Genomic DNA, 22790 nt, shown 5'->3' on the forward strand with positions numbered 1-22790 from the left:
GATGCCTCTGGGTGGATTTGAATGTCCAACCTTTCGGTTAGCAGGTGAGTCATTAAGCATCTGCACCACCGGGGATTCCGCATGGGGTTGTAACAAGTGTTAATTGAAATATTGTGTCTATACCTGTAACCCTTGGAACAGTGGCCAGTGTGTAGACGTGTTAAATGTTACCTGCTATTATTTTATTTCATTCATCAGATCAGTGATTTATTTATTCATTAATTTGATCTATGTAAATTTGCTTTTAAGACAATACAGGTTATTATTGATTGTCATTGGTAAATCTTGCTTACAGAATAATAACTGACATTTTCACCTCCTTTCGTAAATCCTCTTGGGCCCAAAATTTCCAGCAAGAAATAGGAGGGCGAGACCCATAAATTAGAACAGGAACTTCCCCCTGATGTAAAGTGTGAACTGAAAATTTTGCAAGAATGCTGCTCTGTGCTGGTCCTTTGTGTCACTAGGTGTGTAATGGGGGACAAGAAAGTGTTAAGTAAAGTTTCACTATGGGAGAGACTAGACAGTCTGACTTACAGTGCAGCATGGTTTTATTATTTTGACAAACAAATTCTGAAATTCCAGAACAGAGTTAGAGCCAAATTTGAATACAAATGCAGAAACACCTTTAAAAATCTCCAGGATAAAATTTAAATTACCTCTGCTTTGCTTCCTTCTTTGTAAAGATAACTGCAGTTGGACAACCACATTCTCAACTTAGAACAGTAATTATATTTCCCATGAATATGATAAAAAATTATTATATAAAATATTACAGGTATTATAGGTATATTATGCTGTATAGATGTAGATTTGTGGTTGTTGTATAAATATATATTTGTATTATATAAAACTGCAGGTTCAGATATTGGCACTCAGAAAAAAATCTAATCAGAGAGAAGTTATTCCTTGTATTTCCTTGTCCAAAGCTAGTGTTAGGGCTTTTGTGAAACAGGAAGCTTTTCCACTAGGTTATAGGAAGAGTCTACAGGATTTGGAGAGAAAAGCTCGACGTCTAGAAACTTTTCCTTTGAAGAGCTGGAAAGCAGTGTTGACAGAGAGAGACAAATGCATCCCCTCTGTATAGCTGAGATGAACAAAGCTTTCCTTGACGTAAAGGGTTTTGTGTGTATGTGTGTGTGCGCCAGAGAGTAAACTCTTCATTGATGGGGCGGGGGGGGTTGTGTCTTTTATTTGATCCACCAAGATTACCAAGCCAAATTTCACCATCTGCATCTAAAATACAGCATCATGAAATCATGATTAAAGTTATAGAAGCTAGTTCACAAAGTGGCGAGAGATTACAGATACGGCATTTCCTCTACTTGGTCACTAGGAATTAAATTTCCATAGCGTTGAGTACTTTAGAAAGAATACCCATAAATTATTTAAATTATATACCCCAACTTTTACCTGGATTCATGGCTAAGTAATTTTGACTAGCTAATAAAATTAGAACAATTTAAAAAATATATATATATACTGAAAATAGTCTGCAGCATTGTAATTGTGTGGTTAAAATAAGGAGCTAAAAAGGCAGGCAGATAACAGGAACAGGTGACTTACAGTCTAGACCCCAACCCTGCCGGGAACAGATGTGAGCCTTCAAGGGAATAACTGACTTTTCCTGATAATGTTTGTCCAATCTTCTTTGAGAGGTTTTTTGAGAATCAAATGAGTGGAGATACGCAAAAGCAATTCTAAACTTATAAAGCACTAAAAATAAATATATGCAGTTATCAAACATCCATAAGTCATCTTAATAGAAGAAGTAGGAATAAATTTTAAGGGGCATTTCTTGTTTAATTTTACAGGGGACAAGGGAAACTCTCAGTCATCACTGCACCACCCTTGGTGATGCTCTTCGGAAAGAGAATGATTTTGCTCTTATAATTGATGGGAAAACTCTCAAGTATGCCTTAACCTTTGGAGTACGACAGTATTTCCTGGACTTAGCTTTGTCATGCAAAGCTGTCATTTGCTGCAGGTAAGTTCAAGCTTTCCTTAATATTTTCAGACTTCACTGAAGAGTGACTTGATCCTAAGTGGTTGATTTTTAAAGTTCCTTGAAGTTATCCTATGCAGAATTTGTAAATGTGAGTTTATATATTCATTCGTTCATCCAAGACTCAGTGTTTGCAAACCATGATGGAATTCATTAGCAGAGCTTTTGTAAGTCAAGCCTCACAATTAATCATTATTGTTCATAATTTGAATCAGCAGTCTTGCCATTTTCTGTGAATAAATTGGATTAATTATCTGCATTTCCATCTAAGGTTATTTTTTTAAGGCCTCTATTTTCTACTATATACCTGGGTGATACAAATGCTTAATGGCTTGTTTGCTAAGTGAAAGGCTGGCTCAAGGTTTTAATCCACCCAGAGGCACCTCAGAAGAAAGGCCTGGTGATCTACTTCCAAAAAAATCAACCATTGAAAACTCTATGGAGTACAGTTCTACTTTGACACACATGGGGTCACAATGAGTCAGTGTCAACTCAACGGCAACTCAACTTAGATCTCTGATCCTGCTAATAGGACTTACTTAGGGGAATGGTACACTTAGAGGTGCTAACTCACATCATTTTCCACATAGGTGAGCATTTTCCTGTGAGATTTGTGCATTGACTATACTGCCCTTAGCCTTCTAACTTGCAGTATTGCCAGTATCCTAAATTAAAATCTGTTTTGAGTTTTCAAGGTCTAATCCATAAAAAGGAGCCTTGGTGGCGCAGTGGCTAAGTAAGCCACTGCTAACCAACAGGTTAGCAGTTCAAACCCACTAGTTGCTCCATGGGAGAAGGATGTGGCAGTCTGCTTCTGTAAAGATTTACAGCTTTAGAAATCCTATGGGGCAGTTCTGCTCTGCCCTGCAGGGTTGCTATGAGTCAAAATTGACTTGACGGCATTGGGTTTGGGTTTCAATCCATAAAATTGCATTTTTGTTACCTATTTAGCTCCAGGTCTTCCTGAATTTCTTGTCAGGGAATCGTCTTCATTTTCTTTGTGTAAGCTGTTTAAACTATGTCTTCCTAAAATCTAAAGTATATTCGTGACTCTTCCCAGTCACTTCCCTTCTGGTCACCATGAAACCTAAGGACTTTTCTCTTTGCCATCCATTTGTTTCATCTTACCAACCAGTCAGACTAGGGCCAGGGTAGCCATATATCAGATTGCTTTCTCTTCCTGGGAGATGAAATGTTAGCAGGGCTTCTCAAGAACATCTCAGAGTCTGTGCTTTTAACTGAATTTTTAAAACTGTTCTATTTGCTTTTATTGTTTTCTTTTAAAAGATACTTATGAATAAAGGAATGTGATGCTCTTTATAGCTGTCTTTGTCAGGGATTATTCACTTAAATATCCTATATATATATAATGTGTTCTCCAAACTTGGAAGCTATACCTTATATTTTCTAAACTTCAATTGATACATACTTTCTAAAATATAATTTAAACCATACTCAGTAAGTATCCTTTATAAGCATCATTTCAGCCTACAAAATTATATCATACTCAGAGAATTAAGCATTGCTTATTATTCCCAGGAATCCAGTTGTTTTAGTTATCTAAGTTCCTTTTCTTCTCCATGGCGCATATTAAGAAAATAATACTGTTTTAAAGCTCTTGGCCAGTATATTGTACAGATGTTTAATATTACTAATAATCGAGCACTTTGCTGAAAATCGTGAAGAACGAGTTGGAAATAATTTCATCTTGACAGTCTCGTTTGCACTTTGGTATGCTTGTGCCTTTTACAATCTGCTTCTGCAGTGACTCTTCATGGTTGTTTGTTAGTCTCTTGATAGAGTCTTAGTAATGTTAAGCTCTGACACTCTTCCATCGGGATAATGTCGTGCCAGACTTGCTCATATAGTCGTATTTACTAATTGGGATCACAAGGATCAACAGAAGATTGCTCAGAGGCACGTGAATGACATGACTGTTGGCTCCTACTTGGAAACAGAACCCAGAGCTCTTGAGATAAAATGACCTGTTCAGTTTAGTCGCTATTACGTGCCTGCTGTGTGCCGGACATAGATTCTGCACATACAAAGAGGAGTAAGCCTTGCTACCTGCCCTCCCTCATGCTTCTTTCTTGGTCTGTGTTAAGTAGAATCATAACTGGTTTGAAAGATGTGGGAGGGCAGTTTTCATAATGCAGTCATAGCAGCTGAGCCTCATTCTTAGAGCATTGCTAACTCAGTACCTCCCACCATTCTTCAAAAAGTCGAACCACAAAATTAAACAATAGCAGAAGGAGAGAAAAACTAGAAAGCAGACTCAAGGGAGAAAAAAATATGTTCTGTGCTTGTGAAATTCCCTCCCGAGATCCTTGTTCTGGATACTCACAAGTCACATGGAGCTCAGGGCTCCTCCAGGCCCCAGGCCCCTGGGAGGGACTCACACTCTGCTGTGCACATGCAGCTCCACTCTGAAACTGAGCTTATAAAGATGTGTGTGGCCCTTTCCTCCCTCCGTCCTGTTTTATGCATGTTTGAGGACCGTGAAGGTCCCTATGCAGACACTGAGTTTTATTTAGAGTTTTAGTATTGGGTTTTTTTTTTTTTAAGTAAAATGTCTTCCCTCAGCTTTTTTCTTGGAATTACCATCATACTCTTTTTTCCCATAAGGACTGTGGTTCAGCTTCCGGCCTGACTTTGAGAATCGATCTAAGCCCATAATTACATCAGTGCCACTGCCGGATTTATGTCTGTGCACCTTCTTGGCATCAAAAACATTGGCATGGTGCCTCTTGGCATCTAAACTATTGGCACAGGCCATCTTCTTGTCATTTAGCTTACTGACCGCTAAGTATAATTTCCAGGATAGCGCTTCTGCTTCTGGATAGGAATAGGTAGGTGATTCCGTATATCATTCTTTACATTTAAACCAAACTGCCACTCAGTGTTTCTCAGATGATTACAGTCTCCCAGCCTCAGGAAATTCTCCATTTTACCCCATTATAAAGTAGATACTCTAGATAAATATTGAGTATTATCTCAAAATAAAGAATGGCGCTGTTTCCTGAAGTCATTTATGTTCATTCTGGCTTCACAGGTTTTCCCCCTCAAATTTAAACCACTTTCCAGTCTGTTTCTAGGCATTCCACACATGAAGACAATTCAGAATTTAATCTTCCCCTTCAGTCTTCTGTTTGGCCATAGCCTGAGTGGAAGTAGAGGAAAGGCCTTCCCGTAATGGATAATGAGACTCTGGATGTTCGTTCCATCTTCAGTATTACGTCAGCCACTTTCTTCCCTGACATTATCAACATAAAGGGCAAAAGGCATATTTTACTGTTTGCCTAATAGACCGAGTTATAAAGATGAGAGTTTTCCCTGAAGAGTCTACAGTTGAATTGAAAGAAACAGTTGTTCTCAGTCAGTAGTCATTATGTTTCTTACTCACCACTGTTTTCTGAAGGGAATATTCAGAGACAGAACTAATCCTCTACCCCAAAATCATTCAGGGCTTTGGAGTCCTGGTATTGGTTTACAAAGTGAAGGTTACACATTACACCTCAAGTAATTTTTTTGAATATGTAAACCCAAGAAGTATAATGAAATCTGTCTTCATGTCTAACAAGTACTGTATTTTCATAGATAGTGTGTAGCCTTTGTGTTTTTACCATTGTGTGCATTTACCTTTATGATCTGAGTAGAATTATAGGAAAAGTGCATCTAGGTTCAGGGTACTGTCAGTGTTTTCCTGGTTATAAACATAAACTCCTTTGAGTTGCTTCCTTTCTATTCTATTGCTCAAAGACATTGATTCTTATCATTTGGAGTGATCTCAGGTACTTTTGAAGAACAAATGAAAGCTGTGGACCATCTCCTCTAGGAAAAAAAAAAAATACACATACACACAAACATGCAAAATTGTTCACACCTTTGACACCAGATAGAGTCGGGGAGAGAGCTTGCTCCATGACTCATGTGAAGGGTTTGTATACAGCTAAAATCAAGAGCTGTCCTGGAGAGGAACTGTACCAGATAAATAATTTCTTGTCTCAGTGACAGATGCTTTATGTCCTAAAGTCTTGCAGCTTGTAAAATTGGTATAAAGGCATTTTAGCTGGGCATTCACAAAATTCTTGTTTCAGCTCTACCCCTATGACATTTCGATGAGATCTCTGTGGCCTTGGGTTTGTGACCTACAAAATGAAGAGATTGGCCTGTAGCAGCAATTTAAGCCCTACAGGGGACCTGGATGTATAGAGCAGACCGCAGTGGAATTGGTCTGACATAGAAAAGTAGGAAAGGCATACACATACCACCCTTCCTGGGTTATCTCCTTCCAGCTTGAAAGCTTCTGGACTAGAGGACCTCTTGTGTCCCTTTCAGCTTTTGGATGAACCCTACTTCTGTTGGCCACTCCGTGCTGGCCACTTTCTGCTGCTTGGATCAGCTTAATTTGGGGAAGCATCTGTTCTACCTCTTGTAATATCCCGTCCAGAAGACAGTGGGAATGTTGCAGTGAAGTATTGCTGTGTGTTAACTAGCATGCGGTTTCTAAGGTCCTAGTCAGTTCACATAACCCAGCCTTTCACAGAATTTTACATTTTTTTCCCGTAGTTGTCAGTTTAGTTTAAACAGATTTTGAAACTTACATTCTGTGACAGTTGGTTGAAAATTGGCTTCGAGCCTCCAGCTTTTAGACTGTCTAGTAATCACCATTCTTCTACATAATTTATGTACTCATGTCTTCTCAAAAGCAGAAGTTAAATTGAAGTAAGCATTTTTCCCCAACTTGCAACATCTCTAATCAAGGTTTAACCCCCTTGTAGGCTATTTCCCCTGTAGTGTATAGAAAAACACTTGACTTCAGTGAGCGTTGTCACTTGGGAGTGGCATTCCAGGCAAAACCTTTCACCTTAGCCCCATCAAGCCATCCTCCAAAAAGAGGTCTGAAGGGACACTGAATGCTTTTTGTCGTGGCGTGAGTACACTAAATAAAGGGTCAAGGCAGATCTACTTGTTGAATCTTTTGGGATTGTCTTTAAGAATGTCTCTAAATAAATGTTCTGTTCAAAGGATAGTCCTAAAGCACAAATGAGGCTAATAAATGTTCAACAGACATTCTTTAAAAGAAAAAAAAAAAAAATTGCGAATACCATTGGATGCCAAGCAGATGTTTGGCTTTGAAAAGACTTACCACTGTTAATGAATGTGTCAACCCTATGTTTGCTTCCAAGAAAATATGAATAAATGTTGGAAATGCTGAAAGAATATTTCTTTCATGCATGTAGGGCTAAAAGAAGACACAGTGAATAAATTTTATATTCATAAAATGCCCATATTTTGCTTTAATATGATAATCAACTGCTCAGCTCTGCCTACCTCATTTGCTGTTCCATCTGTATTGGGTAATATTAAAGGCACTGCATGGGTGTATTACAGCCTAGTAGCCAATTATGAAATACACAACCAGAGAAGACCATATTTAACAGTTGTTGTACGCCGTCAGGTCGATTCCAACTCAGCGTGACCCTATAGGACAGAGTAGAACTGCCCCATAGGGTTTCCAAGGAGTGGCTGGTGGATTCGAACTGTTAACTTTTTGATTAGCAGCCTGAGCTCTTAACCACTTTGCCACCAGGGCTCCATATTTAACAGTAAACCCATTGCTGTTGAGTGGATTCTGACTCATAGTGACCCTATAGGACAGAGTAGAACTGCCCCATACAGTTTCCAAGGAGTGCCTGGTGGATTCAAACTGCCAACCTTTTGGTTAGCAGCCATAGCACTTAACCACTACACCACCAGGGTTTACTGTAAAAAAAAAAAAAAGTACTCTAAAAATATTTAAGGATTCTAAATGCTACAGAAATTCACTGAAATTCAACATTGTGTAGTTTTAGATATGACTCAAATTAGATAACCCACATCACTACCACCATCACCAGCCCACACATGCACACAAACCACAACTGTAGATCATATAATTCTGATGAGGTAGAGTCAGCCTATACTGGAAAGTACATAAAGCATGAGTGTCCAGCTTAGTGCATTTTCACAAAGTGAACACATTTGTGTTACCAGAACTTAAACATGACCAGAACCCAAGGAGCTCCCCAGGGGTACTTGCTATCTTAATTTCGATCGCCATCCTTCTTAAATTATATCTTATTCATTTCTGTCTTTTTTTTTTGTAGCCTATAGAGATATTATGAAATTCCCTTTCTGACCTCAAATTTGTTATCTCCGTTTTGGATCTCACTAACAGATAAGAAGATAAACATATATAACTATACCCAAATTCTTGAGAATTCTTTTCTGTTCAGTGGTTTCATAAACATATATAACTACACCCAAATTCTTGAGAATTCTTTTCTGTTCAGCGGTTTCAAGCACAGAGCTCTGCAGCATTCCACTAAAGGCCGTCCTATAGCAGTACATAAATTAGTAAATTCAGCACTCTAGTATAGTGTTCAGTCAAATACAAACCCTCCTAATAGATGGATACGGTTCTCCTTCAGTGCTGCAGGGATAGAATGAAAACACCTCACCTTCGACTTGCTACGGTCATGATATACGAAACCTATTGCATTTCTCTGGTCTTTCCCTCTAATGACCTTGCAGTGTGGGAAAAGGAAGCAGAGTTAGTTTGGCATGACTGGTTCTCTGTAAACTCATGATGGTTTCCAGTGATGACCTTCTTTTTAATAAACCTATTCGAACCATCCGCATTTAGGTAAGTCAAAGGCTTGGTGTTTTGAACCAGGCTAGAGATCCGGAGTCAACGCCAGGTAGAAGAGTAGAGGTTGGCTATCCAGCATGCTGTAGGGTGTGGAAGAAAGAAAAAGGAGAGACAACATCCTAGGGGAAAGAAGCTCTTGGAAACAAAAAGACATACTACAAAAGGAGCAGACAGAAAGACAAGAAATGGTTAGAAAACAAAAGTTCTGTAAGTTGAAGCATAAGAAAGTAGGTAGTTCCAGGTAACATTCTCCAGGAAGAAGGGAGTATTTTATAAGAGCAGGGATCAGCAAACTTTTTCTGTAAAGGGTCAGGTAGTAAATATCTTAGCCTTTACATGCCATAAGGTCTCCATCACAACTACTTAACTCTGCCACTGTAGCATGAAAGCAGCTATAGATAATACATAAATGAATGGAAGTAGCTGTGTTCCAGTAAGACTTTATGTCCAGCAGACTGTAACCTAGATTTGGCCCATGGGCCATTGTCTGCAGACCCCTGTTATAGAATGTCTCCTGCACATGAGTGAATGTGGAGGAAGTTGGTTCTGACAGAACTTTCCTAGAATAACTGATAGAGTTCACCCAAGCATCCTCATCTGTAATTTCTAGACTCTTCCTTTTCTTCTCTGGAAAAGTGAGATATTTTTCCATCTGTGCTCACCTGGCATGTTTGTCTTTCTCCATGATTCCTCAAAAAATGATTAGCATTCTTTCTGTGGTGACAACTGCACAGCCTGATGGCTCCATTAAATCGATTTGTGCCCTTGGATCCTTGAACTATAGATATTTTCAGAGGTTGATTTGTCTTTAAATGGGGTGTCAGTAGATACTTACATATCTCAACGAGAGAGCTATGGGGAGCCCAGGACCACAAATACCTGATCTTGCTCTGTCACCTCAATGCCTTTCCTCTGTTCTAGGAAGAAGTACTAGCAAGATGCTAAAGGACAGTGTCAGGAAAGAAATCAAGCAGGAAGATGCAAGCTAGCCTTCTGCTTAAGCTAGAAGCATACTAGGGTGTTGAACTAAAGCAAATTCTTTTTGATTTTTATTTATCCCTGGCCCTACTCTTTTCATTCCACTTTAGAAAAGCATTCTCAAATATTTGATATACGTTTCCATCCACCATGATCCATACAGTCAACTGTGTGGATCATAACAAAGTATAGATAATATTGCAAAGAATGGGAGTTCCCATACAGTTAATTGTGTTCCTGAGGAACCTGTACATAGTCCAAGAGGCACTCATTCAACCAGAACAAGGGGATACTGTGTGGTTTAAAATCAGAAAAGGTGTGCATCAGGGTTGTATCATTTCAGCATTTCAGCATGCTTATTCAATCTGTATGCTGAGCAAAAATTCTGAGAAACCGGACTATATGAAGAAGCATGAGGCATCAGGATTGGAGGAAGACTCATTAACACCCTGTGTTACGCAGATGGAAACCCTGGTAGTGTAATGGTTAAGAGCTACGGCTGCTAACCAAAAGGTTGGCAGTTCAAATCCACCAGGCGCTCCTTGGAAACTCTATGGAGCAGTTCTATTCTGTTCTATAGGGTCACTATGAGTCGGAATCGACTCAATGGCAGTGGGTTTGGTTTTGGTTCTTTGGTTATGCAGATAACCTTGCTTGCTGAAAGTGAAGAGGACTTGAAGCACTTACTGATGAAGATCAAAGACTACAGCCTTCAGTATGGATTACACCTCAACATAAAGAAAACAGAAATCCTCACAACTGGACCGATATACAACATCATGATGAGAAAAGATTGAAGTAGTCAAGGATTTCATTTTACTTGGATCCACAATCAATGACCGTAGAAGCAGCAGTCAAGAAATCAAATGACATATTTCATTGGCAAATCCGCTGTAAAAGATCTCTTTAAAGTGTTTAAAAAAAAAAAAAAAAGACAAAGATGTCACTTTGAGAACTCAGGTGAGCCTGACCCAAGCCATGGTATTTTCAGTTGCCTCATATGCATGTGAAAGCTGGACGATGAATAAGGAATACCGAAGAAGAATTGACGCCTTTGAATTATGGTGCTGGCGAAGAATATTGAATATATCATGGACTGCCAGAAGAATTAACAAATCTGTCTTGGAAGAAGTACAGCCAGAATGTTTCTTAAAGTGTGGTTGGTGAGACTTTGTGCCACGTACTTTGGATATGTTACAGGAGAAGGGCATAATGCTTGATAAAGCACAGGGTCAGTGAAAAATAGGAAGGCCCTCTGCAAGATGGGCTGACACAGTGGCTGCAACAACAGGCTGAAGCATAGCAACAATTGTGAGGATGGCACAGGACCGGGCAGTGCTTTGTGCTGTTCTACATACGGTCATTAGGAGTCAGAACTGACTCGATGGCACCTAACAACAACCACAGCGTCCACCATATCCACTGTGTGCCTGTTGCTGTTCGTTACAATCAAGTCTGTATGCAGAGTAGAACTGCTCCATAGGGTTTTCAAGGCTGTGACCTTTTGGAAGCAAATCACCAGGCCTGCCTTCTAAGGCACCTCTAAAAAACCAAACCAAAGCCATTGCCGATGAGTCGATTCTGACTCAAGAGTGATCCTGTAGGACAGAGTAGACCTGCCCCATAGGATTTCCAAGGAGCAGCTGGTGGATTTGAACTGCTGACCTTTTGCTTAACCATCGGGCCACCAGGCACCTCTAGGTGGGTTGAAACCACCAACCTTTGGGCTGCTAGTTGAGTGCTTAATCATTTGCGCCACCCAGAACTCCTTCAATATGTGCTAGGTTCCTTTATAGGTGCACAGTGAACAACAGGAAAAAATAATCCCTGCTTTCACACTGTAGCTTTTGTTTAATAAAATAAATACATACATCCACACATGCATTCAAAAGATAATAATTCCATAGATAAGACAGAGAAAAAAAACAGTTGTCTTCCAGTCTGTTGCAACTCCATGGCGACTTCCTGTGTTTCAGAGTAGAATAGCTATGATCTTTCATATGTAGATCACCAGGCCTTTCTCCCAAAACACCTCTGGGTGGATTCGAACTGCCAACTTTTCAGTTAGCACTTAAGCGTTTGTGCCATCCAGGGACTATGTGTGTGTGTATGTGTATATGCATGTGTATGTATAAATATGCATGTGTATATATATTAAAAAAAAGAGAAAAAACCATTGCCGCCACATCAGTTCCTTCTCATAGCGACCCTATAGGACACAGCAGAACTGCCCCATGGGGTTTCCAAGGAGCACCTGGTGCATTGGAACTGCTGACCTTTTGGTTAGCAGCCATAGCTCTCAACAACTGTGCCAGCAGGGTGTTGGGGTTAAGTGCTATGGCTGCTAACCAAAAGGTGGGCAGTTCAAATCCACCAGGCATTCCTTGGAACCACTATGGGGCAGCTCTACTCTGTCCTATAGGGTTGCTATGAGTCAGAATCAACTTAAAGGCAATGGGTTTGGTTTTTCTGGTTATACACATATGAAGTACACGTGGTACAAGCAGTTTGCAGTTGGCTGCTCACCTAAAGATTAGCAATTAGAACCCACCCAACAGCTCCGTGCAGGAAAAGGCTTAGCCATCTGCCTCTGTAAAGATTACAGCCAAGAAAACCCTATGGAGCAGTTCTACTCCGTCACACATGGAGTTGCCATGAGTCAGGGGCTGACTCGGCAGCTAACAACAGTAACATATATATGTGTATATATGTATATGTATGTGTATGTCAGTGGTAATAATTGCTATGAAGAAAGTAACACCTTGAGGATTTAAAAAAAAGGAAACCCCACTGCTGTAGAGTCGATTCTGACTCACTGCAACCCTATAGTATAGAATAGAACTGCCCCATAGGGTTTCCAAGACTGTAATCTTTACAAAAGCAAACTGCCACATCTTTCTCCTGTGGAGCAACTGGTAGGTTCAAAAGACCAACCTTTCTGTTAGCAGCTGAGTGCTTAATCACTGCACCACCAGGGTTCCTTTTGAAGAGGAATAAGGATACTGAACTTTCTCTTGAGGCTTTATTTATTTTCTGCTTATATACAGGAATTCTTTGTGTGTTCTGGTTATTCATTCTTCGTTAGGTGTAGGTGTGGTAAATACCTTCTAGTCTGACTGCCTTTTTAATCCTTCCTGTGGTGGTATGCTTCCTTGAGCAAAAATAATTGATTTTGACATAGCCAAACTCCATTAATTTTTTCTCTTTATGGTTTGCGCTTTTTTAATATTAAGAACTTCCCACTCACAAAGATATTCTCTCACATTCTGTTGACTTTACAGTTTTTTATTTTCCATGTAGGACTCAAATCCGTATGGAATTTATTTTTGTATATGGTATAAAATTATAAAGAAGGAGGGATCCAATGTTATTCATTTCTACCTAGTGAGCAAATTCTCCCAATACCAGTTACTGAACAATCCATTCTTTCCCTTCTGCTTGTGAAGCCATATGGTATAGCACTAAGGCTCTGGGGCCAGACTTCCTTGAGTTCAAATCCAAGCTCTACCACTTAGTAGCTGAGTGGCCTTGAACAAGTTACTTTACTTCTCAGTTTCTTCACCTTTGAAATGGAGATAAAAATAGAGTTGTGAGGAAGAAATGACTTAATACTATAGCTATTATTAACATTGTATTGTTCTTATACATGATATCTGATTTCGTTTATATGCCCAAATCGATTCTTTTTGGTGAGAAGAATACTGTCATATCTAAGATCCTTCTCTGACCATTGTGGTCTTTTCTGTGTCTTAAATTCTATTGTGTATGATATTCAAATTACTGCTCTGGCTTTCCTTTGTTTCATATGTGCCTTGTCTTTTTTTCCAAAATCTTATTTTTAATCCTTCTATGTAATATAGTGGTTAGGAATGCTGTCTCTGAATCCACACTGCTTCACCACTTACTTCCTTTTTCACTTTAGCTCTTTCGTGACCCGTGGTACATATAGCGATCGCCTACATTTTCTGGCTGTGAGGTTTATTGGGAAGCTGCTTTACCACTTATAGACCATGCTTCTGCAAGGCACAGACCTGTATAATTGTTTGAAATGGAAGAAACGTGTGTGTGCTGCAAAGTACTGTTACAAGGTTTTATATGAGATGGCGCTAAATCAATGTTTTTGGTACGAAGAATATGGATTTTGACTAAAAGTTTTTTAGTACACATATATACCACTGGGCTCTGGTGGGTACAAGATGTGGTACACATATATACCTCTGAACCCTGACAGTGGGATTGGTGGGAGGTGGCAAGAAAAAAAAATCCATAATATCTACCAAAAATTCAAACACTCTCAGTGATTCAGTTACATCCCATTAATGAAAATGCACGGTATCAACAAAAAACTCAAAGCAGAAAATAATTGAGTACTGAAAGGGCTTGATAATTTATGTAACTACTCTGTGCCTCAATTTCCTCATTTGTAAAATGGCAGTAAAAGGATTATACTGAAGACTGAATGAGTTAAAACAAGTAAAGGGCTTAGAACGTAATATATACAAATAAGTGATATCTAATATAAAAAAAATTTTTTTTTTTTTTAATATTACTGTAAGGAACTCTGGTGACACCATGGTTAAGCTCTCAGCTGCTAACCGAAAGGTCGGTGGTTTGAGCCTACCAGCTGCTTCATGGGAGAAAGATAAGGCTGTCTGCTTCTGTAAAGATTTACAGCCTTGGAAACTCTATGGGGCATTTCTGCTCTGTTCTATAGTGTCGCTATGAGTTGGAATCAACTCAAGAGCACTGGGTTTGGGTTTGGTTTTTTAATATTAGCTGTTACTATAAAATGTGTCTCTCTTGGATACCACATTGCTGAATCTTTTTATTTTAATCCAACCTGAGAATCTCTGACTGTCATTCAGTGAATTTAACCAATTCATGTTTATTATAACCATTGCTGTATTAGGCCTTAGTTTTGCAATCTTATTTTGTGTCTTCATTTATTATGCTTTTTGTTTTTTTCTCCTCCTACCTTCCACTGTCTAGATCAGATTTTTATTCTCCTGATTAGAAAGTTTTATACTCTATATTTATTATATGTCTGGTTGTTTTTAAAGTTTTGATAAGCATACTTATACTTATTTTTCCCCTTCAATGTCTAGATGTATTAGTATATCTTCCCACACACGTATCCCTCTTGATAAAGAGACAGGACCTAAAGATATTAAGGTATTTGTGTGCATCCAGTGTCAGTCTAATCTTGTTTCTTTGTAAATAATGTGGTTTTTCTCTCTGGAAGCTTTTAGAAATTGTTCTTCATCTTAATTTAGCAATAAAGCAGATGTACTGTATCTTTGTGCAAATAACCATATTTTATACAAAATGCTGTATTGTTGTAAGTGCACTATGCTAATTTTTTTTACAGCAACATGAAAAAAATTAGCATAGAGGTGCTTATGCAAATACCTCAGGGGTGGAGGGGTGCAGTTGCCAAACACATAGAAGGTGCATGTTATTCATGTAAAAATATGGTAAGTGTCTTTTTCTTATCTTTCTTTTGGGCACTGCATGAGGCCCTTCAATTTAAGAACATTTATCTTTAATTCTGAAAAATTATTAGTCTTTGTATTTCTTTTTTGCCTTTTATTCTCTTAGAGGCCTCTCATTATATGTGGCCTCTCATCTATTCCTCCATTTGTTTTTATTTTTCTTTGAATCTTTCATTTAAATTCCTGATGTTTTCTGGAACAGTTTTTTGGTTTGGACTTTTCAGGTGTCTCATTCACTCTTTGGTTCTATCATTTTACTACTCAGTTCACCATTGGATTCTTTACCTCAGCAGTATATGACTTATTTTCAGTTGGTTCTTCATCATAACTACTCATTCATTTTCTTTTTTATAGTATCTTTCCATATGTCCCCAAGAATGTTTATCATTCTTATTTTAAATTCTTGTTTTATCTGTTGTTACTAATTTTGCTGTCTTATAAGTTGTTGTACTTCTTTATACTCTTATAATCTTCTCCTTTCTTAAATGTTTTCCCTATGAGACGGTTTCTTCTCATTTGTCCTAACAGACAGTAATGTGTCTTTAGAGAAGAGGGAAGCCTAGATCCTAATTTGAGGAAAATTTGGAGATAGGCATCTCAATTATGTAGTGCTGCTGTAACAGAAATACCACAGGTAGATGGCTTTAACAAAGAGAAATTTATTTCCTCACAGTAAAGTAGGCTAAAAGTTCAAATTCAGGGTGTCAGCTCCAGGGAAGGTTTTTTCTCTGTATTGGCTCTGGAGAAAGGTCCTTCTCATCGACCTTCCCATGGACTAGGAGCTTCTCCACACAGGAACCCTGCATCCAAAGGACACTCTCTGCTCCCAGCACTGCTTTCCTGGTGGTATGAGGTCCCCCGTCTCTCTGCTCGCTTCTTTCTTTTATATCCCAAAAGAAACCAGTTGAAGACACAATCCAATCCCATAGATTGACTCCTACCTCATCAACACAACTGCCACCCATCCACCCTCATTAACATCGTAGAGGCAGGTTTTACAACAAATAGGAAAATCATACCAGATGACAAAATGGTAGACAGTCACACAATACCAGGAATCATGGCCCAGCCAAACTGATACAGACATTTTTGAGGGACCCAGTTCAATCCATGACATTCCACAGATCCTAACTTGAGGGAAATTTGGAGACAGGTCTCAGCCTGAGCTCAGTGAATCCCTATTCCTCCCTAGTTCCTTTATTCCAAGCACTGCTTTTGTTTAAGGTGGTCACATTCTGATGGAATTGCCTGAGTGCAGGAACATTCAGAGACTTTCAGGGTACTCTTATTGTTGGTACCTTTCCTCACCTAGAACCATGCCCTTAGGTTAACCAGAATCCTCTGACTTTTCCTATTCTAAAGCATGGAATGGGAATCATTCCTGGGATATTAGCTTCAGGACACTGGGGATGTACTCCTGGAATCAGGTGTTTTGTTTTGTTTTGTTTTTAAGCACCTTATTTTGGGAGATTTGAGTTTCCACAAATTTTAATCCCTAGCTAAAGTTTATAGTTACAGTGACAGAGAAGCCTCTTAGCTCCATCCAGCTCAGCCTCACCCTCCTCACACTGGTCAGCCCGGGTTCACAAAGGGCACTGTGGAGAGGGAAAGGGTACAGCTGGAAAGCTTTCTCCACCTGTTTGTTCATCTGTGGCCCCTAGCGTACCCCTCTTCCTCCGTGCCATTTGCCTTCTACAGTTATCCACCACTTTCTTTCTACTCCGTGGTTTCCTCCAGGTTTTATATTAGCTACAATTGTGACCCTGAAATTTATCAGCCTCCTCTTTTCCTGGCATCTTCCGGGTTGTATTCCTGTGTCTGTCAGTAGCCTGTGCTGCCAGTTGTTCCATCTTCTGTGAGGTATTTCTAAGATGAGAGGTTCCTTGGAGAAATCTGTCCATATAGGAGAGAGTTCCAAAAACAGGGCAGGCAGGGAGCTTAGAGGAAGAGAGAGAGAGAAAGAACTGACTGATGTACTTCCAACCTAAAGAAGTCCAGCCTTTCCTTACCTACCCAGGCTGATGGGAAAACGGAAGAGAGCCAGTGCCCATGTGTGCTCCAACCAGATACAGACAGTTGGAAGAGGTAAAGGCCATAGGTCTTACCCCTCTGAAAACAAGGTCATGAAAGGGTAAAGCAAGAGGGGGAAAGCACTCTAGACCTTCTTGAGTAGAGCTGCTTCCCGTTGGGAGCTCACCAGTCCCAAAGGCAAGACTCTCAGACAGAGAGAAGTGGCTGTGCCTTGTCCCATGTAGGAGCACTTCCTGTCTCTCTCTACCATTTCTTTCTCCTTGAAGCAAGAGTCCAAGGAGAGACTGCTGTCATATAAGCTCTTAGTTTTTAATCCCTGGGACAGAAGCTGACTAAAAGTCGTTAAGGGCAGAAGGAGGGCCCTGAGATCTTCTACTTTCTTTATATTCTTCCACAGAAAGTTTACCACATAATAAAGAATCAGTAGATGCTTAATGAATAGCCCCAAATGCACATCCTCACCTGTGCTTTCTTTTCGAAGCTGGGTTTCAATTTTCAGTCAGCCTGCTTAATGATTCCACTAGGAATCTGCACTTCTGAGTGCCTGTTACTTACCTGATCATTTTCCTTCTAAATTTTTCTTCTGCCTTTTCTATTTATATTTAGATCACCTTCTCGCAGTCATCCAAATTTGAAACCTCAGGGTCATCTTTGAATTCACTTTCATTCTAATTCCACCCCTCCCCTCCAACCCTACCCCTCCCCCCCACCCCTGCCATATATCCTCTCTTTGTCATTGCCCTTATTCTTGGTAAGATTAAGCTATATATACAACTAATATTTATTGGCCAATACTAATTAAAATCTCTAAGGCACTGTTTCCACCATACTCTCCCCTCTCCCCTTGGCTCAAAAGCCTTTAACATTGCCTATCACGTAGAGCTAACTGTGAAGTACAAACTTTCTTATTGTCACATACAGAGGCACTCTGTCGTCTGGCTCTAATATACTCTGAATATGCCCATTTGCCCTTGAAGAAGTAGTGTTTTCCTTTCTCTACCTAGTAATTTTTTCCTCGGTCTTTTCCCGCTCATGTGATAAAATCTAGACAATCTAATATCCTTTACATAGTTCACCAGTTATCCAGATAAAGAGCAGATTAAACACACTTTGACTTCTAACAGCAAAGGGTTAAAAATGGATGAGAGTTGCAATGTTAGTATCATGAGATGATGGGCTGAATTACTCTCATAAAATTTCCGCGTATTCAGTTCCACTAATATTTTTACATCTGCTCTGTGCCAGGTACTATACTAGGTTCAAGAAAACTGGATTTTTTTTTTTTTTTAAGAAAATGAACAGTAACATTGTGAACAAACTATGTTCTCTGGTATGAAGACTATAATAAAAATTTCTACTCAGAGAAGTTTTCTTTTTTGTGCCTTTTATAAGGTATATTTGCTAATTAGTAGTTTTGGGTATTTACATGTACACATGTGCACACACACACACATGCACACTCAATATACACTAATCAGTTTGAACAGTCTGTTTAAAATATCATCTGAACCATTAAAACTGAAGGTAGTTGTAGTCTACCTATAACAGCCTAAGATTCCATGAGAGAGAAGTTTGGTGTCTAAAATGCATTGCAAAATGGAAGTCTTTTTACAAGCTGCTTTCTTTGCTATGTCCTGTAGAAAGGCTATCTGTATTTTATTTCTGTAGACCCCAACCCTATGTTATAAGGTTTCCTTGATGCCTGTGACTGCGTGCCATATCAACAGATATTGCTTTTGGAGGCTAGGAAACCACTTTCTCGTCAGCCATTGAATAGCACAGTTCTCTTACCTGGAAGCAGTTGAACATTAACATTATGTACCATACGCTGAGTTTCTTTTTTAGGATTCGCTATATAAGCTGCTGTTTTTACCCCCGTAATAAATTGTTGGTGAATTTCCAGAAGAGTTAATTATGTAATTTTAGTACCCGTAACAGATTTTTTTACCATATTTTAATTCTTTTACTAGAGCAAAACTTTATAAATGAACAGAACAAATTTTAGTTCAAAGAAAACTGAAATAAGAGCTCATAATATTAAGGTTTTTCTCCCTTCTTGTAATGTCTTTTTTAGTCTACAAAATATGCCTCTCTAGGGAATAGACTGATATTCACAGGAGAAATCTAAGGAAGTTTGTTGCAAGGGTTTGTTTCCCTTTTGTACATCAGATTCCCCTGCCAATGACACTGGCCTCCACATAGTCACCAGGCGCAGACCTCAAGCTCCTTTGAGGTTTTGTCACTATATAAACACTTCATGATAATTAAGAAATACTAAATTCTTCCGTGCATGTAAAAATTTTGCTGGGTTAACCTTCCAAAGGCGACTTTATAGTAACTTTTAAATTTCTGTCTTTGAGGTAATATTGTATTAGCAGTATGATTTTTAGTGTATGTGTATATACACACATACATATATATGTATGTATATACACATGTTCACTGTGTGTACACTATATGTGTATGTGTATATGCATACACACTCACACACACACACACACACACACACACACACAAGCCCTGGTGGCACAGTGGTTAAGAGCTCTGCTGCTGACCAGAAGACTGGCAGTTCAAATCGCCAGCTCTTCCTTAGAAACACTATGGGGCAGTCCTGCTCTGCCCTACAGGGTCACGATGAGGGAATCAACTCGATGTCAATGGGCTTTTGGTCTGGCTATCTATAAAAATTCCCCTAAAATATTCTTTGTAATGTATCTGTGTATACACATGCATATATTATCTTTATCTATATTACATTCAAAAGGTGATTCTTTTAGCTAATCCCATTAAATGAGTGCAAAACAAGGCTCATATAAGATGGGCCACCCTATATACTTGTTAGCTTAAATGGTAAGAATTCCCAGTGCTCCAATATAATGTCACAGAGCAATGAGAGTCAGTACATAGCAAATAAGAAAAATAATGAATAACATTTGCAGAAACTACAGCCAAAATAATACCTAAAAGGCATATTGCACTCAGTACACTTCTAGGTTGTATTGTAAAAGACCACCCTCTGTTTGTGGAACCACAGGGAAGAAAACTGGATCTTTACAGTACACACTGGATAAGTAGTCTTTTTCCACAGAGGCTCCCTCTTCTCCCAAAGAAGAAAGAGCAACAATGGAATAGGAGAGAGCTGTGCCTAATTTAAGTTCTGATGCAAACCCATGGGTGGTAAAAAAAAAAAAAAAACTCTGGGGAGATTAGAGAGAGCTTTTGTGATGTTTCAGAATTACACGTTGAGTCATTTCTTGGTATTTGTAAATTTTAAGTTCTAAATATTCTTAGCTAACAAGCCCTGATGGTACAGTGGTTAAGCTCTTGACTGCTAACCGGAAGGTTGTCGGTTCGAACTTACCAGACTCTCTGAGGGAGAAAAATGTGGCAGTCTGCTTCTATAAAGATTAAACAAACAAACCCATTGCCGCTGAGTCAGTTCCAATTCACAGTGTCTCTATAAGAAAAAGTAGAATTGCCCCACAGAGTTTCCAAGGCTGTAATCTTTATGGAAGCAGATTGCCACATTTTTCTCCCATGGAGCCACTGGTGGGTTCGAACCACCACCCTTTTGGTTAGCCTCTGAACGCCCAGGGACTCACTGTAAAGATTACAGCCTTGGAAACCCTATGGGGCAATTCTGCTCTGTCCTATAGGGCCATATGTGTCGGAATCAACTGGATGTCAACAGGTTGTTTTGTTTTTTTTCTCAGCTGTGGATATGTGAATTTTGAAAGACATTAGAAAGCATTAACCTGGTATATGGTAAAGTTGCTCTAGACTATTATGGAAATTGTACAAATAGGGAAGCAACTGTACAGAGAAAAGTAAGTAAATGAACTCTAATGAGTGAAGTAAATGGCTTTTAAGAGATGGAAACAGAGCAGTAGAACAATATGTTCTGGAGAATTTTGAACATGAAGCTAAAGAAATAGAATATGTACTATTTCTTTTACCTGAAATGAGCTGCCCTCTCCCTGTGAGACCAAGTCAACTATAACTCATTAGAGAATCCTCTTTCAGCTCATGCTGGTTTCTACTTCCTCTGAAAATACTGAGTTAAAAAAAAAAAAAAAGGTACTGGCAATCATATCAAATAACTTTATGCTACAGTTAGCTGCTTGTGGTGGTGGTTGTTAGTTGCCATTGAGTGTGTGTAGAGTAGAACTGCTCCATGGGGCTTTCAAGGCTGTGACCTTTCCGAAGCAGCTCTTTTCTGGTGCTTCTTTAAATCACTAATACTATTTTTCTTAATAATATTTTATTGTGTTGTCAGTGAGAGTTTACACAGCAAATTAGGCTCCCACTTAACAGTTTCTACACATATTATTCAGTGACATCGATGACATTTTTTCACAATGTGTCGGCATTCTTATTAATTCCATTCTGGCTGTCACATGAGTTCTTTTTTTTTTCCTTGTGAATTTTATAAATTTTGCTGCTGTTCAGTAAATCACTAATATTATATGTTCAATTTATGAAAAATGTACCACCATCTCCTAGTTCCATTGATCCCATGGCACGACTTCATAATATATTTACATTGTGAGCCTATTAAATTGTGAAGGGAACTTGATAAAGGATTTCAAATGCATCTTTCTTTTCATGCTTTTTAGATCATTTCTTGGTGAGCATTCTTTTTTGACGTTTATTAAATGTCAGCTATTTTTTTTTTTTTATAGTGCATGTTTAAAATGTTGGCCTGGAGCCAGTGGGCTTACCAATTTATATTAGCCTGTTAAGAAAAATTAAATAAAATGTGCAAATGAAATGAAAATTGCTTCAAAGAAAAATGGGGGCTAATGACAAAATAGGCCATTAATGGCCTGATACTCATTCATTCCCTTGCTGTATTCACACTTGTGTCGTTTTGTACTCTTGCCAGACTCTGAAAGGAAATCTAAAGAAAAATAAAAAATAATCTTTCACATAGCAAACATTTATTGAGTACCTATTCTGAACCAGGGACTAGGAATACAAAGACAAGGAGAGTGGTTCACTCACAAGCAACTCAGTCTAGTGCAATGACTCTCAAACTTGAAATAAAAACCAGAGCTGCTCTGGCCAAAGCCTTTCAGGAATGAAGCCTCCTGAAGGCACATGTTTGTGCAGAACATTCACCACTAGAAATTTTTCCCAAAGAAATAATCAGGAAAATGTGCAAAGATATATTGATCTTTCCAAGTCATAATCTTCATTTTTAAATAAAATAGTAAATTATATACCAGATGTTCTAGCAGATATTTATTAGATACCTACTCCACTTAACCTTGATAAAGAATTTAGCTCTGCGATTTATTTTATTTGTCCTTTCACATTGTATGTGTTAGTTATTTCTTACGACTTAATTACTGTCGTAATAGTTTGCTGGGCCACTTCATTACTTATTCTTCTATTCTTTGTCATATCCAATATAATGTAGACACTGTGTTAATTACACTAGTCCATTCTGTCTTTGAACCCTTCTGCACTGTCTTAAAGTTTATTTCTTTTTCTTAAACGGCCTTTTAGAAGTCTTCAATAAATTTCCTCAAAATTAATACCAATATGATTTCAGAATGGATGCTGGCGTTTTCTGTTTCTGACCCAC

General features: G+C 38.7%; 1 protein-coding gene across 3 annotated transcripts in view; it reads left to right on the forward strand.

The window, feature by feature from the left end:
* Nucleotides 1-22790, forward strand: part of ATP8A1 (ATPase phospholipid transporting 8A1) — a 261316-nt gene that overhangs the window by 170283 nt on the left and 68243 nt on the right. For all 3 annotated transcript variants that reach the window (XM_049886325.1, XM_049886326.1, XM_049886327.1), the window contains one exon: nucleotides 1815-1987. In XM_049886325.1, the coding sequence (XP_049742282.1) occupies nucleotides 1815-1987 (173 nt within the window). The remainder of the gene's footprint in view (nucleotides 1-1814; nucleotides 1988-22790) is intronic.

This window comes from Elephas maximus, chromosome 5 (genome assembly GCF_024166365.1).
Source record: "Elephas maximus indicus isolate mEleMax1 chromosome 5, mEleMax1 primary haplotype, whole genome shotgun sequence".
NCBI lineage: Eukaryota > Metazoa > Chordata > Mammalia > Proboscidea > Elephantidae > Elephas > Elephas maximus.